Source organism: Parastagonospora nodorum (genome assembly GCF_000146915.1).
Source record: "Parastagonospora nodorum SN15 chromosome Unknown scaffold_5, whole genome shotgun sequence".
In the NCBI taxonomy this organism is placed as follows: Eukaryota; Fungi; Ascomycota; class Dothideomycetes; order Pleosporales; family Phaeosphaeriaceae; genus Parastagonospora; species Parastagonospora nodorum.
The window spans coordinates 1,093,451-1,111,239 of record NW_001884553.1 but is presented as its reverse complement, the minus strand read 5'-3'; the positions used below and the strand labels follow the sequence as shown (position 1 = coordinate 1,111,239).

The window sequence follows — 17,789 nt, the reverse complement described above, 5'->3', positions numbered from 1 at the left end:
TTGCCTCCGCTCGTTTTGCGCTGAACCGCGGGTTGCTGCTCGAGGTCCAACTAGAACCTCTCTCTTGGGCCAGCTCCGTGGTTTTCAAACAGATCCTCGAGATACGCGCTCGGTGCTCGGCCACCAGCTACGGTCGTCCCGCCTGGGGCATTGAGCGACAGATGGCTAGCGCTGTCAAGGTTTCCATTGCCGTACACGCCGCTGCTGGTGTCCCGTGGTTGACCGAGGGTTGCAGAACTGTTGCGGTTGTACATTGAAACTCCGTCTCGTGACTGAGGCGGGCGGGCATATGATCCCCGCGCTCCCACCGATGGCGAGTCAGGTGGTGAGACGGCAGATCGATGGCTGAAGCGGTTGCCAGGCATGGCCAAGTTGTTTGCGGAAAGATTTTGCTGCCCCCCAACGTAGGTGGTAGGAGAGCCTTGAGCAGGTGCAGCATTGCCGGTTGCGTAGTAGCCTGCGGGAAGGTAGGTTGACGAGCGGTTGTTCGAGTTTTGCACACCACCTGCACCACCTGCTGTTGGAGAGAAGAAGAGCGAAGAGGCCGATTTGCCAGGGGCTTCAACAACCGTGGTTCGTTTCGAGGCCTTGGAGGTGCCAATCGGAGCGGCGTTCAAGTGATCGAGGGACATGGTCGAGTTGGCGCCCACAACATTGTACATTCCCCGCTTCTTCCCTGGCACTGCTGACATTGCCTTGAGGTCGGACATGTTCTGAGCCCTTGCGGCGCGCTCCACGGAGCGATGTAGAGACCAGGCTACGAGGCCACGCCATGCGAGCACCGCAGCGGCGAAGAAGGCGAGAATCGCGCCGACGCAGATAAAGACGGTGCCATCGGGAAGATCAGACTTTTGCATGAAGGCAGCTCCCGCGGTGTCGGGAACCTTCATGTCGGGGATACCAACACCTGCGAGGGTCGGGAGTGCGGATAGTCTGACGCCATTGCCAGGCTGGGTAACAGTTGGGAAATCGCTGTTGGAGGTCTGGCTTGCAGCGGCACTACTGGGAGGTGCTGCCGATGTCTGTGGAGCTTCAGAGGATGTTGCTGGCGCGCTTGATTCCGGGGGCGCGCTCGACGCTGCATCTGTCGGGGCATTTGGTGCAGCGGTCGACAGCGTCGGCAACCCGTTCCCGCCATTATTGTTATTGTTGTTGTTGTTATTGCCTTGCGCAAGAATGGCAGGCGCAACGGCGAGCAGCAGCCCCACGAGGCTTACTGAGGGGCGCATGTTGAAGGTTGTTGTGAAGGAAAGTCGGACCGAGCGGTCGTGGTACAGTGAAATGAGGTCGACGGGAGTAGGGATAAAGGATTGTCCGCAAGACCGCGAAATAGGGATCGGAGGCTAAGCGGCGCGAACAGATGAAGGAAAAGACGACTGGAGCAGGTGGGACGAGATGGCGGAGTGAAACGAGCGACAAACACCTCGGAGGTGGGGAGCAGGCTGCGTGAAGCAGGTTGTGGGTGAGAAGACGGGGTTCCAGGGGGGCGCAGTGCTCAGCGAGGGTCTGCTGGGCGACGAAGTTTGAGCGCCGGGCTGGCGTGCGGCAAGATGGCCCGCCTAAAGCAGCGATTGGAATGCCGAGTCTGGCGACCAGGGGATCAATAGTGGTATCGTGGCAATACCGGGAAAACAATGCAACAGACACCTCGCGATTACTGAAGCATGTGCATCGTGAAACAGAAAGACGATCCAGGGTTCACAGAAAACCACAGCAAGGCCCCGTCACTCACATATGCAGGTGCATTCGACGCTGTCAGTTCCTGCCGCATGTGGCCTTCGCTGATCTATTCCTGGCCGCGCGCGCCACTCGTTTCTCGTTTCTCTGCTAGCCCTCTGCTCGGTCCCGGTTCGCTGTGGCTGCGACCGAACTCTTGGCGTTGGAACGCTCCACCAAAAAGTTCAAGGCTCACTATCGATACTGGCACTTCGTATTGACACCACCACGCTGCCATCATGGGTGTCCAGAAGAAGACGCGCAAGTTTGCGCAAGTGAAGAGGGTCATTGGTACGACGAGATGCTGCTCCTGACACAGTCCACGGCTAACCACCACAGGCCAGCGCGATGCCCGACTGTATGCGACGATGCGCCCGCTCACGAAGAACCTGTCTCGCTGACACCACAAACAGAAAGAAGAACCAGATGGCCGGCGAGATCGAAGCCGAGAAGAAGAAGCAAGAATCCCAGGCCAAGCGCGAGATGTACGTCTGCAGTCCACCATACACGACCTTACAGCGCCAGCAATGAAGAACTAACACCCACCAGCCCACAAGTCTCCTCTGCCCTCTTCTTCCAAGCCAACACCGCCCTCGGCCCTCCCTACTCCGTCCTCGTCGACACCAACTTCCTCTCGCACACCGTGCACGCCAAGCTCGAGCTCGACAAGGCCCTCATGGACCTGCTCTACGCAAAAGCCACGCCCATCATAACCACCTGCGTCATGGCCGAGCTGGAAAAACTCGGCCCGAAATACCGCATTGCGCTGCGTATCGCGCGCGACGAGCGCTGGGAGCGTCTCAAGTGCGACCACAAGGGCACGTACGCCGATGACTGTATTGTGGAGCGCGTCATGAAGCACCGCATCTATGTAGTGGCGACCAATGATAGGGATTTGAAGAGGCGGATTCGCAAGATTCCCGGTGTGCCGATTGTTAGTGTTGCAAAGGGCAAGTATGTCATTGAAAGGTTACAACATGCGCAACACCAACAACAACAAGTGGAGAGGGTGAGATACAAAATTTTCAGGCACATAGCAATGTTTGATTAGGGGTAAACTGCGGCATATACAATAAGTTAGCAAGCCCGATAGACGTTGGCTCACCTCAAAATGGTCCATGCCCATCTGTGTCATGTCATAATACATTGCCATTTAAAAATACATCCTCATCGCTCAAATCGTATTCGTAGTCTAGTTCTACAAGCCGCTCAAACCATCAAGCAGAGCAGTCAATCCTCCAACACCCATCAAAACACCCGCAGCCTTGCTCTTGTTGTGGCTTTTCTTCTTCGAATCTGTAGAGTATCTACTCCTCGACTTCGACCTGCGCCGCCGCCTATCCTTTCCACTATCTGAGTCCGACGTGGTAAAATCATCGTCATACCTTGACTTCACCTTCGGCTTCAGATACGTTTGTCTCAGTGGCGACTGTGGCACCTGGAGATTGTGCGGCTGAAAATATGGCGGTACAGCTGGATTGTGGAATCCTGCGTTCGGTGGGTATCCCTGTGGGGAGTTGTACATCTGTCCAGGATATGGAGCTTGCTGTACCTGAGGTGAGTATGGTCCATGTGGCGCAGAGCCTACGTAGTTTCCAGGTGGCATGGGTATGTGTAAATTTGATGTATGTGGGTTGGGTCCATGTTGATAGCCAGGTCCTGGCATTGACAACGAACGATCCATCGGAGGCGGCGGTGGAATGGGCATCGAGTTCGTCGTCCGTCCGAGTTGTGGATGAGTTTTACTCGGCACCGGAGTGCGATCGCGATCCGTGTCATTTGCTCGACTGATCTTCACCGGTGGTGGAGGCGGTCGGTTAAATGATGAACGCCTGACTTGAGGGGCTGGAGACGGAGGCTTCTTTTGTCGGTACATCTCCACCGTGCGCTCGACAAGCTGCTTGACCTGCTCGAACTGTAATGGCCGTTCGATACAGAAGCACGTCTCGAACTTGGTGCGTCTACCATCTTTCTTGTCCTTTTGAACCTGTGTCACCCGATACCCAGCTTCTTGGATTGCTTCTTTGCACACCCAACTCGCCATAATTTCAGTCCAGCTATTCCTCTCCTGGAATGCAGCCGAGGGAGACTGGTCGGTGTTGGACTCCACAACTTTACCATCGATATACTTCCAGTAATACTTTCGTGTGCATAGCTGCCAAGGAATCTCCAGATCTATATCTTCGTCTTCCTCCTGCGCTTCTATTGCGGCTGCAGCTTCGACTGGTAAGCTAGTTATGTTCGATTGTGGCGAGTTATTCTCATCGGTAGATCCAGCCAGGCTATGACGTGAAGTTCGGGGTGATGCAGCTGGTGACAATGGAGCCGTTGGTCCATACTTGGTGTCTCGTACTGTGCGAGAGTTTTCAGGTTCGCTAAACAATGGCTGTGCCATTCTAGTACTTGTACCAGCAAGGTTCTGCCGCTGCTCGTGGTCCTCCTCATCATCTGACTCCACCATTGGCTGTTGTGATTCTCTCTGTTGATTTCGAGTCTGTTGCTCAGCCTCTCTCAAGCGAGCCTCAAGCTGTGGTAGGCATGTCCATCTCTCCAACATGCGCTCGATATGTGATGGACTACTGTTGTTCATGTTCGATACCCATTGGGATGGATTAAACGTCGACTTGTCTAGATTTGCAAGCTGTCGATCTTGATACCGATAGAGGGTGGTCGGATTGGGCGTGTCTTCTTGTTTGGCAGTGACAAGACTTAATGAGCTGTCTGTCTCCATCAATAATAGAGAGTCTGATGACGAAAGATGTTCATAGGTACTTGACGCAGTCAAGATCAAGATCTGCTGTTCCATCACAAGAGTTTCAAGTTGCAGCCGCTCATTAGCGACAGCCCTCTCCGCTTGTTGTTGCGATATTGTTGGGCGGTACCTGTCATGATGTTAGAATTCAATGATGACATCTTCGGAACAGATGGCAGCTATGGGAAACTTCCGATAATCAAAGTGCTTGAGTCTGAGCACTGAGACATCGGAAAGATGACATAGCGGAGTAGAACATACTTGGACCAAATTATACTCTGCGCTGTGAACAGAGTCTGGAGAAGAACCGAAAGGGTGGCTCTCAACGCTTCCAGATGGGAGACGAGGTATACGAGCCTCGTTGCTTGCGGCGAGTCTGAGTGTCCGAGCCCATGATCGTGTGATTTTGCGCCCGGTTCGCCGCAATGGTCCTCGACTAAGATGGCAGAGAATGATTCAATCTCAGACGATATGGTACGAGACTGATCAATCAGATCTTCTAGGGTCTCGATGGCCTACATGTCTTTTCAGCCCAGGTCATGAATCAATGGATCGTCGTAGAAAATGTACAAACGCCCAAACAACGTCCAACCAAGGTGAAGATCTGGGCTAGGATAGCAGTACAGAGAGCTAGGGGGCGTGAGAGAGCGTGGCGGTGCATTGCATAAAACCGAAATGTCGACATACCTCAGAAGATGGCAACCGATCGTCCTCCTTGATGATCGTCCCGATCTGCTTCAGTGTTGAAGCAAAATTATTGATTGTGCTTGCTGCCTTGATGAGGTCCCTCGCAGCCGCGTTGTGGGACGAGGCGGCCACTCGGTATAATTGAAGGGAAATTCCGGAGCTCCGTGCCACTGCTGGCAATATGGCTTCGAGTACTGCCATCATTTTCGCGTACCAGATCTCAGGATAGCATCGAGGAAGGATTGAAGTGGAGATATGGGGAAATTACCCGAAAAGCATCGAAATCTACCATGTGTGTTCTACTGCCGATGTGAGGTCATGGCGCATTCCATGCAGGGCAACGCTGACCGGGGCCCCAGAAGCGGAGATCATCACGCTACGATTGGGTAATCCCAGGAGTCAGCATGCAGCGAAGCGAACTGTTTGTCGTCTAGGTTGAACGGTAGGCTCGGCGAAGTTTCTCGGATGCAGGTGGCAGGGCAGACATGGGTGAGGCGATGCTGCAATGTTACAAATAACCAATGTGTTTGATCAAACTCTGTACAAGCTTGTCCTTCGTTGCGTGACGATTACCCGCTGTGTTGAGATTTGAACAGGAACACTCAACGTGCTGCTGTTGCGTCCAGAGCGCCTCTTCTGGAGCTAGCGATCGTTGTCGTGAAGATTCCATGCGAGGGTTCATTGTGGCGGGCTAAGGAGGGCGCCAATGGTGTGGCGCACATGACGCCGGGTATTGCGGACGAAGTTGGCCACCTGACGATGTTGAGGCTCAAGCTGACAAGCCCACAGCGCTTTGTTAGGTGAATCAGCCTAGGCAGTGCTCGTATGGCGTGCGAAGCTAGAGGTCCGGTGAGAAATTCAAGTCTGAGGTGCAAGGTGAGGAGATTTCGTCGCATCGCTGGCGCCAGAGCTGATTGTGCTCAATGTGCTGTCATGGACACATCTGACTGCGGAGACCGGACAAGCGTATCACGGTTTGAGTATGTTTGCTGATGTTGGAAGCGTGCGACTCGAGATCCGGTGGCCAAGAACAGATACCGGACGATTTGGGCAGCGACCACCCTACTGGGAAATGCACAGATGATCTAGGCAATCGCACCAAAGGTTTCGGGTAGATAGATGAGATGTTCACGTATGCTTTGTAATGGTACAGCGAAGCTCGCCATGTAAGGACACCCAACACCATGCAATGCAAACCCCACCATCCCTTGTCGTCTTATACACATAAGTCTACATGCCAGTTACAGCAGTGCTCTACTCAGAACTGCCATTTCTGTTGGGTCTGCATAGTTGCGTTTTGCCGGACCCAGTTCCAGTCAATCTTGTCCCACCACGCCTCGAGGTACTGCCTCTTCCCCCTCACGCCATAGTCGTGCAGCCAAGCATGCTCCCAGGTGTTTACGCAGAGTAGCGGGACAACATCGACCCCGCCAAGCGGCTTCTTTGGCTGCAAGTTCTGTTTGGCCGCCGAGCCGAAGGTGCCTACCGTGTTCAGTGCCTGATACGAGTCGGCGTTGTGTGTGTTCAGGTCATGCGACTGCCGCCTGTAGTGGGCGCCGGCCAGTGGTGATCCAGCTAGATATGTGGGTAGTATTCTAAGGCTGCCCAGCTGCGCGTCGTTGGTCTGCACAAGCCAGACAAAGCCGGGGCCGAACATGGCCTTCTGCCGTCGCCATAAAGGTCTCGCGCAAAAGTTTTCAAGAGACGAGAAGTGTTTCCCGATGGAGGGTTCTCGAGCCTCGGGGGAAGGGCTTTGGACTGGGTCTCGGGGGTTTCGGGTTGATGGCCCCGGAAGAATAAGTTGGTTTATGAAGGCCCATGCTTGCGCATGTTTAAAGGCTTATGCCTCGGGGGGGGTCGCGTGCGAACTCTATGACGAGCGCTTTTGCTTCCAGGTTCTCGTACGGTGTGCCTTTGCAACTCAATCAGTTTCTGGCGTGCATGTGACCTGACAGGATGCCCATTGAGGCGAACGGCACATGTGCATACCTGCAGTGGACTCATTCAACTCGTCGATCATGTACTTCTGGTACTCTGTATACGCCGTATTGAAGCCCTTGGGCGTGAACAGCCCAGGCACGCCATTTTTCTGCATCTCGACATGCTTGTCCAGCGTCGGCACCGTGTATGCAGTGCGCACGAAAGACGGTGTTTGCTATACACACGTCAGTATCTCCTCGACCCGTTGTGCGGCCGCGACTGCAGCGCATACCCTCGAAGCACTCGCTAGGGACTGGACAGCACCGGGCCGCCTGGCCATACAACGCAGAATCATGATGTCGGTGTGCTGAATAAGGAAGCTTCGGAAGTGGCTGTCGTCGGCTTGTCGTTTCCCCAAGCTCATCTTTTTTCCTGGGGCTCGATTACACGCTAGGGAGGTCAGCCAATCACCACGTGCACGCAAGCGCCTACATCGTGTTTCACTGTTTCACCCACTCGACGTTCGCGACTGCTTAGCCACAGAAACCGAAGAGTCATCTGCCACTGTTACGCCGCTAGCCGACTTGTACGGCTTCCATACAGCTGCTGTCGTCCACTCGGCGCCTCCAGTACTCTATTTGCAGCTCCTGGGCGACGAGAAGCATCGACGCGGTAGGGTCTGAAGAGCCCGAACACACAATGGAGCACCTCGCTCGTGGTCCTCGGGTGTCTTTTCGTGTCTGAATATAGAGGTTACATGCGCCCGTAGTTTGTACAGGTTTGTTTCTCTTGGACTTCATTTGTTTCGCGATTTGTCTATTTCGTCATTTCAGCACATTCTCTGCTCTTCCTAAATTCCCTTATCTTCCTTGCCGGATCCATTCAGTACTACTCCAGCTGCGACGTCGACTACTACAAACAACATCACCATGGTTTCTTCATCAGTCATTGCACGCCTTTCCCGGATATCTATACTTCTTCTCCTTGCAACCTCAGCACAAGCATCGCACATCTTTCTCCGACAAGCTCCAACATGCGGTGGAAAGCCAGATCTACAGCAATGCGGAACCGGCTTCCCATCTGACTTTTGCTGCCCCACAGGCACCAGTTGCATGTCCCTCAACAGTGCAGCACTGAAGGCTCGCATGATGCAGCGCGATGACAGTCGGATTGCGGTATGACGCTGACGTGCAGCCACCAATTATTTCTTCAAAGAAACTTGCGGTCCATGGAACCAGTTGCATCTCTCAGAAACAGACGGAGTGACCCTCCCCACATGTGGCAGTACCTGCTGCCCACTCGGCTACAAATGCCAAAGCAACATGTGCTTCAAGGAAACGGCATCACCGTCATCGTCGCCCACAACTACACTCCCTACGCCCTCTGCTACGAACCCAGCGTCAGCCTCCCAGAGCTCTTCTTGTCCAGCAGCGCCTGTGCAGATGGATGCTGGCTTCAATGGTTCTTCTTTTGCTGCAGGCTTCTTTCCAGGTCTTCTCATCGGCGCACTTGGTACCATTGGCCTCATGTGGGCTATGAAAAAGCGTCGCGAATCTCACAATAAAGAGCGCTTCTCTGGCGACTTTGGACATGTTGCGCGTCAGATCAGCGATCCAATATATGACCCGCAACACGCTGCTCGGACAGACTTCATGCGCCGCGGCTCTCGCTCCGCTCAACCCTCTCCCAATTCAACAGCTGACCTCGTCTACAACGACAAGAGCAACGGGCAGCCTGTTCATGGCCTCACGCCACGCATCAAGAGCATGTGGGATCGCACGCCGAAGCTCAATTTTGGCTTCAATTCCGGCCTTCCCTCCAATCCTGCACCACCACCCCCAGCCATCCGCGCCGGCAACAGCCAAGACCCATACACTACACCTCGGCACACGCCCCGTCGTAAGCACAGGTCGCATAGAAGTACTCGATCACACCATCGACCCGAGGCTGCGAGAACAGGTTCGACGGAAACAATCGACGTGCTTATGCCAGCTCCTAGCTTCCTTGAACCGCCTAAAGCACATGGCATGCGCGAAAACAGATTCACCTCAGACACCACAAACACCACGTTCACAAAGCTGATGGAGCGTGCTGGATTCGATGACGAGGGCCGGAAAGAGGTTAGGAACTACAGTAGTCCGAACCCCCCAAGGATTTAGATCACGATAGATTGTTGCATTTTCAGTGATAATTTTGTTTATACGTTCATTTCCTGATTGCTTAGCGTTGGCGCTGGATATTTTCATTGCTGCATTTGGCGGTATTTTCATTTTTCGCACACACGATACCAGGACAGGATCCACTCGCTCGCTGCAAACGCGCACAAACATAATTCCTTTCAATATCATCATTTCATCAAACTTCGTTGCATCCAGCTTCACTTCATCCAACCGTGTGCGTAAGGGAATATACTTATGATTTGAATGCGATAAAAAGAAAATTAATGATCAGCCATGACTGTCGCTGCCCATATCAGCCACCGCAACACGCTGGCGGCGCGCTCGCCGCCACCGTCAAAATGAAGTCCGTAACTAGGACTAGTACGACTGTACTCGTCGCCGTCAACCGCAAACGCGTAGGACTATATACACTCATCAGCAAATTGCCTAACATTTCTGTCCAGGATACAGGCACCAATCTCCAGCAGACGCTGACGTCTTGGGCTCCTGCTTCTACGTCGAAGTAGACTGGCTCGACTACGTCTTCGTCACCAGCGTCGTCTCCGGCCCGCCACAATGTACGTACTGATACGGGTACGGACAGCGCCCATCGTCCGACGACAACAGACGTGACGACCGTAGCGGAATCAGTCTTCGAAGGCTTAGCAGTTGACGAAAGCGCAGACTTGGACATCGTTTTAGCGTTAGTAGTTGATGCAGCAGACTTTGCAGACGAGCGACTCACGCGTAGAGTCGAGCTGGGGAGTCTGCTCGTCACGATCGTCGTCTTGATCGTAGTTGTGCGTGTCGAGCTACTCTCGCTCTCGTCATCCTGGCGCTTGTCGACTGCGATCGAGAGGGAGTCTTTCGACCAGTTGAAGGATCTGGCGAGGACGACGGGGAGGCTGGTGGGGACGATGACGATCGCAGTGCTTGTGGCGGCCATGCTGGTTGGTGTGGGCGTGGGCGTCAGGGCTGACGGAGTTGCAGAGCTCAATGGAGCCACTGGTGCCGCACAGGATGCAGGTGCTGGCTTGTAACCGGGAAAGCCATGCGGAACAAGTGTCAAGGATGCGGGGAGCTGAGTTGGTGGACCTGCCATGCTTGAGCTCGCCTTATTACAGGCAGTGGTGCTTGCCTCTGGAGCTTTGGAAACAACAATGGTGGCAGAAGACAGTGGGGAAGGTCCCGGGAGTCCCGAACCGTACGGAATTAAGCTACTGCTGAGTGCTAAACTCGGGATAGCACTGGGTTTTTTGGATTCTACGATAGGAACCGAACCTGGTGGGGTGGGTGCAGGTGCTTGTGATGCTGTGGGATACACAGTTATGTAGTCAGTAGCAGTAACATACACCCATTTGACTGCTTCAGAGGGTGCTGCTGCTCCAGCTTGGGTGGTAGGATTTACGTCCATGTCATCTGCATGGCGTGGGAGTCGAGTCGCGCTCGTAAGCGCAACGAAGAAGGTGGAGAGGATGATGTTGACCATTGCAAAGATGGTTGACTGATTAGAAATGCGTGCGTGTGTAGAGTGATGGCGATATTCTGATAAAGATCACGAGGGTTTATGTAATATTGTGAGAAGATTATCGTCACTTACTCTAAGTGTTGCTTATTCTTCGATGAACAGCATTGTTCTTTGACAAGAAGACAAAGATACAATTCTACGACATAGCATCCCCGGCTCACAATGTGCGACGATTAACAAGGCCGGAATCGAAAGGCTTCACGGGCCATCTTTATTTATCCACAGTACAGTGTTCACAGCGTGTGTTCTGTAAACCACCAACACGAATGTGCCACAGGCAGTAGCGAAGAAAACTGGAGCGAGGAGATCATGAATAGACAATACAAAATATTTGGACGCTCAAAGCCGGAATGAAGTTACCTACTGTACCTAAGCACATTAGCTTTGTCTTACATCAGGGATCAGCTCGGCCTTAAACTTCGCTGCACTTTTCGACGAGAGCGCTTTCATGTGATCACATCTCAACATCATGGTACTGAGTAAAATTCGATGCAGCAGATGATCTCAAATCTAGCTTCCGGCTGATGATTCCAAGCGTCCACGGGTGTGAGATCAGACGTCAAACCCGGGATCCTGCGCGCCTCGTCTGGCATCGGAAAGCATGCGTGCAGGATACTGCACGTGTTCATAATGTCTTTGAAGTTGCGTACAACGGCGTGGGGATGTTGTACCGACATGCTGGCCAGCCACTGTATACAGACTCCGTGCGCCAAGGCTTTCCGGGATGTTCGGCTCACCACCCGTCGTCGCTGAGAGGAGCGAGCGACTAGAGCCATCTACAATGCACGGATTGGCACATGCATCTCGCGCGCACTTGGATGTACTGCGGACCGTTGACCCGTCCCAACATTTGGTGCATCAACTACACACGGTAAGCAGACATGTTGCGGGCGGACGGACTTCCTTGGGCAGCGCTCATTAGGCTGAACGGCACCATGAATCTGTTCCAGACCCTTTGTAGTGCGCCTCAGATTGCGTCTAGATAAACGCATAGCACCAAATCTTAGCCCGCGGTCCAGAGCATAAGAAGTCGTTGAAGGTACGTACATGAAATGTAGAAGTCATCTCTCTGCAAGCCTCGAAATTTCAGTGATCCGATAAATCCAGGACAAATCTCCAACAAACACAATGCCGTCCACCAGAAGCAAGAATATTATCATCACAGGCGGCGCTCGAGGTATTGGACGTTGCACAGCACGACACCTCTTATCCCAGCCCCAACAACACAAGGTGTTCATCGTTGACTTCGATGTTGACGAGACGACATATTGCGTCGAGGAGCATCTTGCCACATACGCTCCGCGTGCCGACTTCTCAATAACCAACCTTCACAACCCAGAAGAGATCCGGGCAGTATTTGCCAAAGCCACAGAGTTCTTTGGTGGTCGTATCGATGTTGTCATCAACAACGCAGGCATCGCCAGAGGTTTCTTCAACGCTGGCAATGGCACCATGGAAGACCTTGCCACAGCCGACCAATGGCAAGCATACATCGACACTAACCTTAGCGCGCCTTTCTACATGAGCCAAGCCGTCATCCCTTTCATGAAGAGCCCAAACAATCAAGATGAGGCCGTCCATCAATCCAACGACTTGAAGCGCACAGAAGAATTCAACAACCTGCCCCTCAACTTACACGGCGATGATAAGCTTGACGAGGGTGGCTGCATCATCAACGTCGCTTCTTTCCGCGCACACCAGTCTGATCCCGACTGCGAAGGCTACGCAGCCTCCAAGGGCGGTGTCCTCGCGCTCACACAGGCCATGTCCGTCTCCTGCCAACGCTGGGGTATTCGGGTTGTGGCTATCTCTCCTGGATGGGTCAGCGTGCAGCACGAATGCAAGGCCCGCGACCTCGAATCCATCGCCATGCAAAATGGCTCGTACAAGAAGGTCGCGCCACATGAACCCGAAGCGTTAGCACAGCGCATGAAGTCGTGGGCGAGCGATCTTCCGGATATTCATCACAGGCAGCATCCCGCTGGACGAGTTGGGAGGGGTGAGGACCTGGCAGAGATGGTAGACTACGTTATTGGTGCGGGCTTCTTGAGTGGGCAGGAGCTGGTTCTTGATGGTGGTGCCAACCGGAGAAAGAACCCAGATATCTAAGACGTTATCAGAGCCAAGATATGGCATGTTGAATAAGTGAGCCTGTCTTCATCCAATTAATCGAGAAGTTCAATCCGAGTTCCAATCTAGTGACCTATATGGCAAGGCAGTACAGACGCGCGATACCTGAAGTGATAACTAGGGCAGACGTGATCAGTTCGGTACCGAAGAACTAGCAGCGGATGATAAAGACGCGAGTATGTATTCACGAGGGAAGGGCAAGAGCATGTTTGCTGTTTGCTTTCAATTCAATTCGACTCGCACTCAATGCAAACTTCCAAGATCGATGTCTCCTCCATTCCATTGGTTGCCTCAAGACCTCATCATCATCCCATCGACCATCCATCCATTGCCGCAAAAAACCATGATCCAGCATCCGTCCACCCATTTCTGCAAAAATTCACCAACTCCAGCTGAAACTGCTCGCAACGCCGCCATATCGCCAAATTACGTGACCCAAAAAGAAACAATCCGATCCATGCTGTGCTCCCTCCAAAATTCCTTGTGAGCCCTTGGGAAAGGTCCCTCAAGCCGGTACTGCAGCGGGATGATTGAATGGATGAGTTTCGCGCTTCTCGTACTTTGCATGCCAGCGGCCCCAAACATCCTCATTGCGATCGAGTAGAGTCGAGGAAGACTTGGTGCGACACTGCTCAAGTTCCTCTGGTGTCTGAGTCGCACTCGGCACGTGAAAGCCTCGCTGGACTTCAGTTGGGGTGAAGACGTCCTCGAACACCACGGCGCCTCCCGTGGTCTTGTGCAGCGGAGCAGTGAAAATCTCCCTGGGTCTTCGCACATGTGACGGCTCGTTGGCCACACGGCGCATGATGGCTGGAATAACCTGCGCATGAGTGAGGCGTGGGGGCGTAGGAGGAGCGAGTGGGGGAGTTGGAGTGTATTCGGACTGCGCTCGACGAGGGTTCTCAACGTTGTCGTGGTCAATGTTTTTGACGGGCGTCGGTACAGACTGGGATCTGAAGTGATGCTTGCCGTTGTCGGACTTTGGGGGGCTCTGACGGCGTCCAGCAAAGAGGGTGACGAGCGTCTTGATGAAGGAGCTGGGAGATGCGCTGGTTTCTGAAGTGTCGGTTTTAGGTTCCTCAGTCATTGACTTATTCGGACGCTGGATTTCTAGGCGGCCGTCGACCTCCCTGTAAATTGGCGCCTGTATGATGAGTGACTCGGGCGGAGAGTCGTAGAGGTCGTCAAAAGATGGCGGAATCGTCTGAGGCTGGACGGCCGTGTGGGTTTGCTGCTGGCCTTTGCGCGGATTTTGCTCTTTGAAGTTGCCGCTGTGCGCGATCTCCTCTGTAAAATGTGACGCGCTTCTTGGCCGAATGAAGGGTACCTTGGACGGAACAGGCTGGTCGCGAAAGCCAGCTCTTATGGATCTCAATGTTGTCCGCTCTAGACCTGGTTTCTTGGTCGGCCAGGGCCACCCTTTGGTTTGCTTCCGTCCTTTTACCTGGAGCCTTGGGGGTTTCACTTCTTTCTTCTTTCTAGGGCCGTGGAACTTAACACGAGATCTAGGGCCCATGATGATCATCAAGGGTGGCGTGTGGTTTGCGTTGCGGGTTGAGGTGCGAGTGTTGTGATGAGCGCAGGGCAGAGTTGAGCGGGAGGATGGGGCGCAACTGAAGCTATTGTCTAGAAATCGGACTTGTACGAGCGCGGCGCACGGCAATAAAGGAGCTGCTAAGGAAAGTTGTTGATTGATGTGCGAAATTGTGGTTGGGGTCAGCTAAAGGAAGAGAGGGGGGTGCGCGAGAGGAGGCGGGCGGGCAGGTTACGTGCGGTCAGGCGAGAGGTGAAAGAGGACGACACAAGTGAATGAGAGTGAACATGCGCTGGGCATGTTTGTGTTATTATTGACAGACATGACGATGCAACTTGGACTTGATGAGAAGTGAGAGAGCGCATGTTAACCAAGGCTCTACTTTCCAGAGTGTGTATAATGAAGCAAAGAAAGGGAAATGTAGCTGCTCATATTTTCATGCCTGCAACTTTCGTTGTATCCTCAAGTTTTGAAAATCGTCAAGCATGGAATGTTACCAGACCTTCACCAGATCCGCTTTGACATGGACGCCGGTTTCCTGTCTGTCATCACATGCACGCCCCTTGCCCTTGACAAGTGGTGGTGGCATCACTGGATTTGATGGATCCAAGCTCTTGCTGAATACTTGCTCTTGCTCCGGCATACTCCTGCTCTTGCAGTGCTTTGGTTTTAGGCATTATCTGCGCTGATATATGTGACTACATATGGGGTCAGCGATGGAAGCAATGCCATATTCAGAGAAACAAACCATTGTTCCCGCGGACGAAGGCATCTCCCCAGTTGCGAATTACGCGGCCCTCTGCGACTTCCTTGCATCGTTCAAGAGCAATGTTCATGTAGCCATCGACAGATTGCAAGTCACCTGATCGCGTCAGAACAGGGTTCAGATGTCCCAACAGTCACATCGAACATACCCTTGTAAACAATGCCGGAGTTGAGCTTGACGGTGACAGGAGCACCGATGATCTCGCTCAGAAACCCACTTGGATCTCTCGAATCGCCAGCGCCCTCTGGTGCTGGACTTTCGCCGTTGGTGGACATGATGATTGGAGTTACGATTGACTGGGTTTGGAGAAAGTGGAAGGTATGACAGCTACGTGTGCTGAACTTGTATATCGAGAATGTCTACGGGCTTGGCTGATAATGACGTTTCCGCAGTCAGGTAGCGTCGGCTATGTTAGAGAGCGATGAAGGCACGAAACGCACAGACCACCTCTTTGCGAAAATGGCAAGCGCGGGCAGGTGACTTCGCGTCACACCTCGCCAACGCTAGCACCGATTCATACTCCACTTTGTCCGTACAACCCGCCCACCTCACGTCGAGCATGACAGACACTCCGAAAGACGCGCCGCCGCTAAAAAAGCGATCGCTTTTCAAGCGGGCTGCGTGGCAGGACTCGCCCACGAATGACGAGGATATTTTTAGCCACTCCAAGGACTTCAAGCACATTGTCGCTCAGCAGAAAAGATATGAAGCCGAGAAGAAGGAAGCCGAGAGGAAGAAGAAGGCCGAAGAGGGCCGGGAGCGAAAGCGGAAACTCGCAGCCACAGGCGACCGAAAGCGGAGCAAGGTGTCCCGCGACAACGAGAGCGTGCTGGCGGGCAGTGCTTCTGGAAGCTCCCCGCAGGCAAACGAGACTTGCAGCAAAGCGTATGCAGCAGAAAACCTTACCTCACCACTGTCACGGCCAGCTGACTCAATGACAGACGTAGCCAGACCCCTCTCTCACCAGTAAACCTACGGGACTCCTCACCCGCACCCGCACCCTCACGTCCCCCGCCCGACTCGCTGTCCACCCGATACGACAATCTCGCCAAAGCCGCACCCTCCAGTCGAGCCACACGCAGTACGCCCTCTGTTGTTGTCGACATAAGTGACTCCGACGACGATTTCCCGGAGCCTTCAGATCCAGGGCTCGCCGCAATAGCCGCCCGCGCCCGCGCACGTATCGCCGAGAAAGCAAGAATAGCTGCCCTGGTCGCAGCCGGCGAGGAGGTCACGAAAGCCCCGATCGTACAGCTGTTGATACAACCCGAGATACCCAACACCAGGCCACTAGTAGTCAAGGTGCGCACTGATCACACGCTCGAGAAGACTCGCTTGGCATGGTGCGAAAAGCAGGGCTTCAGTCCGGCGCAGACACAAGCCGTGTTCTTTACATCGAAAGGGAAACGCATGTTCGACAGCACCACCGTCCAACGACTAGGCCTACAAATCGACGAGTGGGGCAATGTCGAGATCGAAGGCGACCTCAATGTGTACAACAACGACAATCCCGCGAAAGTCTACGTACAAGCATGGACCGATGAGCTCTTCAAGAAGCACCAAGAGGAGGAGGCTGCTGCTGCCACCGCGAAACAGAAGGCGGCTGAGCTAGCGCTCCTGCCACCGCGGACCCCAACGCCAGAACCTGTCAAGAAGTGGAAACTTATCTTGAAAGCAAAGGGCAAGGAGGATTGGGGCATCACTGTCAAGCCGGTACGTTGTACGCTGCTAGCTTTCGGGTAATACCATTAACAATAAACAGGATTCAACCTTTGCTCACATTGCACATGCGTACAAAAAAGCGAGAAACATCGACGAATCACAACCTGTCACGCTCATATTCGATGGCGAGCGTCTCGTGCCAATGGATGTCATTGCTGACTCCGATCTCGAGGACATGGACTCGATTGATGTCGTCTTCAGGTAACCGCAGTCACTCAGCCAGGGGTCTGGCATTTTGGCGCAATTTCTCCGTATATTCTGGTCCTATCTCATCAGCGAGCAAGGCGTTGGCAGACTTGCAAGTTTTGGGAGTACATAATGTTGCTATTGATTCCCAGCCACCATTTAGTGGAATGACTTTACGATAATCATAGATGCATACGCCGATAATTGATTGCTAAGTAGCCAAGCTACAAACATACCATGTTTGGACATCTTCTCATGTCATGATACTAGACAGTCGTATCGACTGCATGATCCTACACGCTGCACCCGTAACATACTTTCAATGTTGTCACTCTGTTCACATAGCGGTCTGATGGCATTCGATAGCTTAGGGTATAGTGTCCTGTTTTTCGGGTAGTGTTTGAAGCTTTACAGACTCCTTTGAAAGTTGATGAAGTGCGCCTAAATTGTATTGTACATACATTAATACACGAAGTGTAAGAGGATGCACACAAGCTGGCGCTTATTCGGCCCTTTACGTACACCGGGCGTGTCCCTACTGTACGTGGCTGGAAGCCTGAAGCGATCTTCGCCCGAACCAGCGCGAGGCGTTTCGGCTGATCGACGCAGGAGTCGAACACTTCCACTCCCAACAGCACGTCAACACAACTGATATGGGATATGTACTGATCTCATAGCCGCAGATATGT

The 17,789-nt window shown here is 53.3% G+C and overlaps 12 protein-coding genes across 12 annotated transcripts; 4 read left to right on the top strand and 8 right to left on the bottom strand.

Moving 5' to 3' along the window:
• Positions 1–50: 50 nt before the first annotated feature.
• SNOG_03885 (hypothetical protein) lies at positions 51–1,229 on the bottom strand (the record flags this gene model as incomplete). Its single annotated transcript, XM_001794378.1, has 1 exon — positions 51–1,229. One exon carries the CDS (start codon positions 1,227–1,229, stop codon positions 51–53), a length of 1,179 nt encoding a protein of 392 aa, XP_001794430.1.
• A 726-nt stretch (positions 1,230–1,955) lies between these two features.
• Positions 1,956–3,173, top strand: SNOG_03884 (hypothetical protein; the record flags this gene model as incomplete). Its single annotated transcript, XM_001794377.1, has 4 exons — positions 1,956–1,981; positions 2,130–2,201; positions 2,236–2,725; positions 2,913–3,173. The coding sequence occupies 4 exons, from the start codon at positions 1,956–1,958 to the stop codon at positions 3,171–3,173; spliced, it is 849 nt and encodes a 282-aa protein (XP_001794429.1).
• SNOG_03883 (hypothetical protein) lies at positions 2,915–5,356 on the bottom strand (the record flags this gene model as incomplete). Its single annotated transcript, XM_001794376.1, has 3 exons — positions 2,915–4,598; positions 4,730–4,983; positions 5,156–5,356. 3 exons carry the CDS (start codon positions 5,354–5,356, stop codon positions 2,915–2,917), a joined length of 2,139 nt encoding a protein of 712 aa, XP_001794428.1.
• Positions 5,357–6,260: 904 nt separating this feature from the next.
• Positions 6,261–7,499, bottom strand: SNOG_03882 (hypothetical protein; the record flags this gene model as incomplete). Its single annotated transcript, XM_001794375.1, has 3 exons — positions 6,261–6,976; positions 7,145–7,310; positions 7,368–7,499. 3 exons carry the CDS (start codon positions 7,497–7,499, stop codon positions 6,414–6,416), a joined length of 861 nt encoding a protein of 286 aa, XP_001794427.1. The 3' UTR covers positions 6,261–6,413.
• Positions 7,500–8,397: 898 nt separating this feature from the next.
• On the top strand, positions 8,398–10,274 carry SNOG_03881 (hypothetical protein; the record flags this gene model as incomplete). The annotated part of the gene is made up of 5 exons (XM_001794374.1): positions 8,398–8,974; positions 9,035–9,195; positions 9,552–9,615; positions 9,720–9,812; positions 9,946–10,274. The coding sequence occupies 5 exons, from the start codon at positions 8,398–8,400 to the stop codon at positions 10,272–10,274; spliced, it is 1,224 nt and encodes a 407-aa protein (XP_001794426.1).
• On the bottom strand, positions 9,516–10,723 carry SNOG_03880 (hypothetical protein; the record flags this gene model as incomplete). Its single annotated transcript, XM_001794373.1, has 3 exons — positions 9,516–9,656; positions 9,821–9,919; positions 9,980–10,723. 3 exons carry the CDS (start codon positions 10,721–10,723, stop codon positions 9,516–9,518), a joined length of 984 nt encoding a protein of 327 aa, XP_001794425.1.
• A 591-nt stretch (positions 10,724–11,314) lies between these two features.
• Positions 11,315–11,439, bottom strand: SNOG_03879 (hypothetical protein; the record flags this gene model as incomplete). The annotated part of the gene is made up of 2 exons (XM_001794372.1): positions 11,315–11,377; positions 11,413–11,439. The coding sequence occupies 2 exons, from the start codon at positions 11,437–11,439 to the stop codon at positions 11,315–11,317; spliced, it is 90 nt and encodes a 29-aa protein (XP_001794424.1).
• A 99-nt stretch (positions 11,440–11,538) lies between these two features.
• On the bottom strand, positions 11,539–11,681 carry SNOG_03878 (hypothetical protein; the record flags this gene model as incomplete). Its single annotated transcript, XM_001794371.1, has 2 exons — positions 11,539–11,624; positions 11,663–11,681. 2 exons carry the CDS (start codon positions 11,679–11,681, stop codon positions 11,539–11,541), a joined length of 105 nt encoding a protein of 34 aa, XP_001794423.1.
• A 16-nt stretch (positions 11,682–11,697) lies between these two features.
• SNOG_03877 (hypothetical protein) lies at positions 11,698–12,949 on the top strand (the record flags this gene model as incomplete). The annotated part of the gene is made up of 3 exons (XM_001794370.1): positions 11,698–11,722; positions 11,770–11,801; positions 11,978–12,949. 3 exons carry the CDS (start codon positions 11,698–11,700, stop codon positions 12,869–12,871), a joined length of 951 nt encoding a protein of 316 aa, XP_001794422.1. The 3' UTR covers positions 12,872–12,949.
• Positions 12,950–13,397: 448 nt separating this feature from the next.
• Positions 13,398–14,408, bottom strand: SNOG_03876 (hypothetical protein; the record flags this gene model as incomplete). The annotated part of the gene is made up of 1 exon (XM_001794369.1): positions 13,398–14,408. One exon carries the CDS (start codon positions 14,406–14,408, stop codon positions 13,398–13,400), a length of 1,011 nt encoding a protein of 336 aa, XP_001794421.1.
• A 752-nt stretch (positions 14,409–15,160) lies between these two features.
• SNOG_03875 (hypothetical protein) lies at positions 15,161–15,467 on the bottom strand (the record flags this gene model as incomplete). The annotated part of the gene is made up of 2 exons (XM_001794368.1): positions 15,161–15,288; positions 15,341–15,467. The coding sequence occupies 2 exons, from the start codon at positions 15,465–15,467 to the stop codon at positions 15,161–15,163; spliced, it is 255 nt and encodes an 84-aa protein (XP_001794420.1).
• A 146-nt stretch (positions 15,468–15,613) lies between these two features.
• On the top strand, positions 15,614–17,119 carry SNOG_03874 (hypothetical protein; the record flags this gene model as incomplete). The annotated part of the gene is made up of 3 exons (XM_001794367.1): positions 15,614–16,031; positions 16,160–16,905; positions 16,955–17,119. 3 exons carry the CDS (start codon positions 15,614–15,616, stop codon positions 17,117–17,119), a joined length of 1,329 nt encoding a protein of 442 aa, XP_001794419.1.
• Between the last annotated feature and the right edge of the window lie 670 nt (positions 17,120–17,789).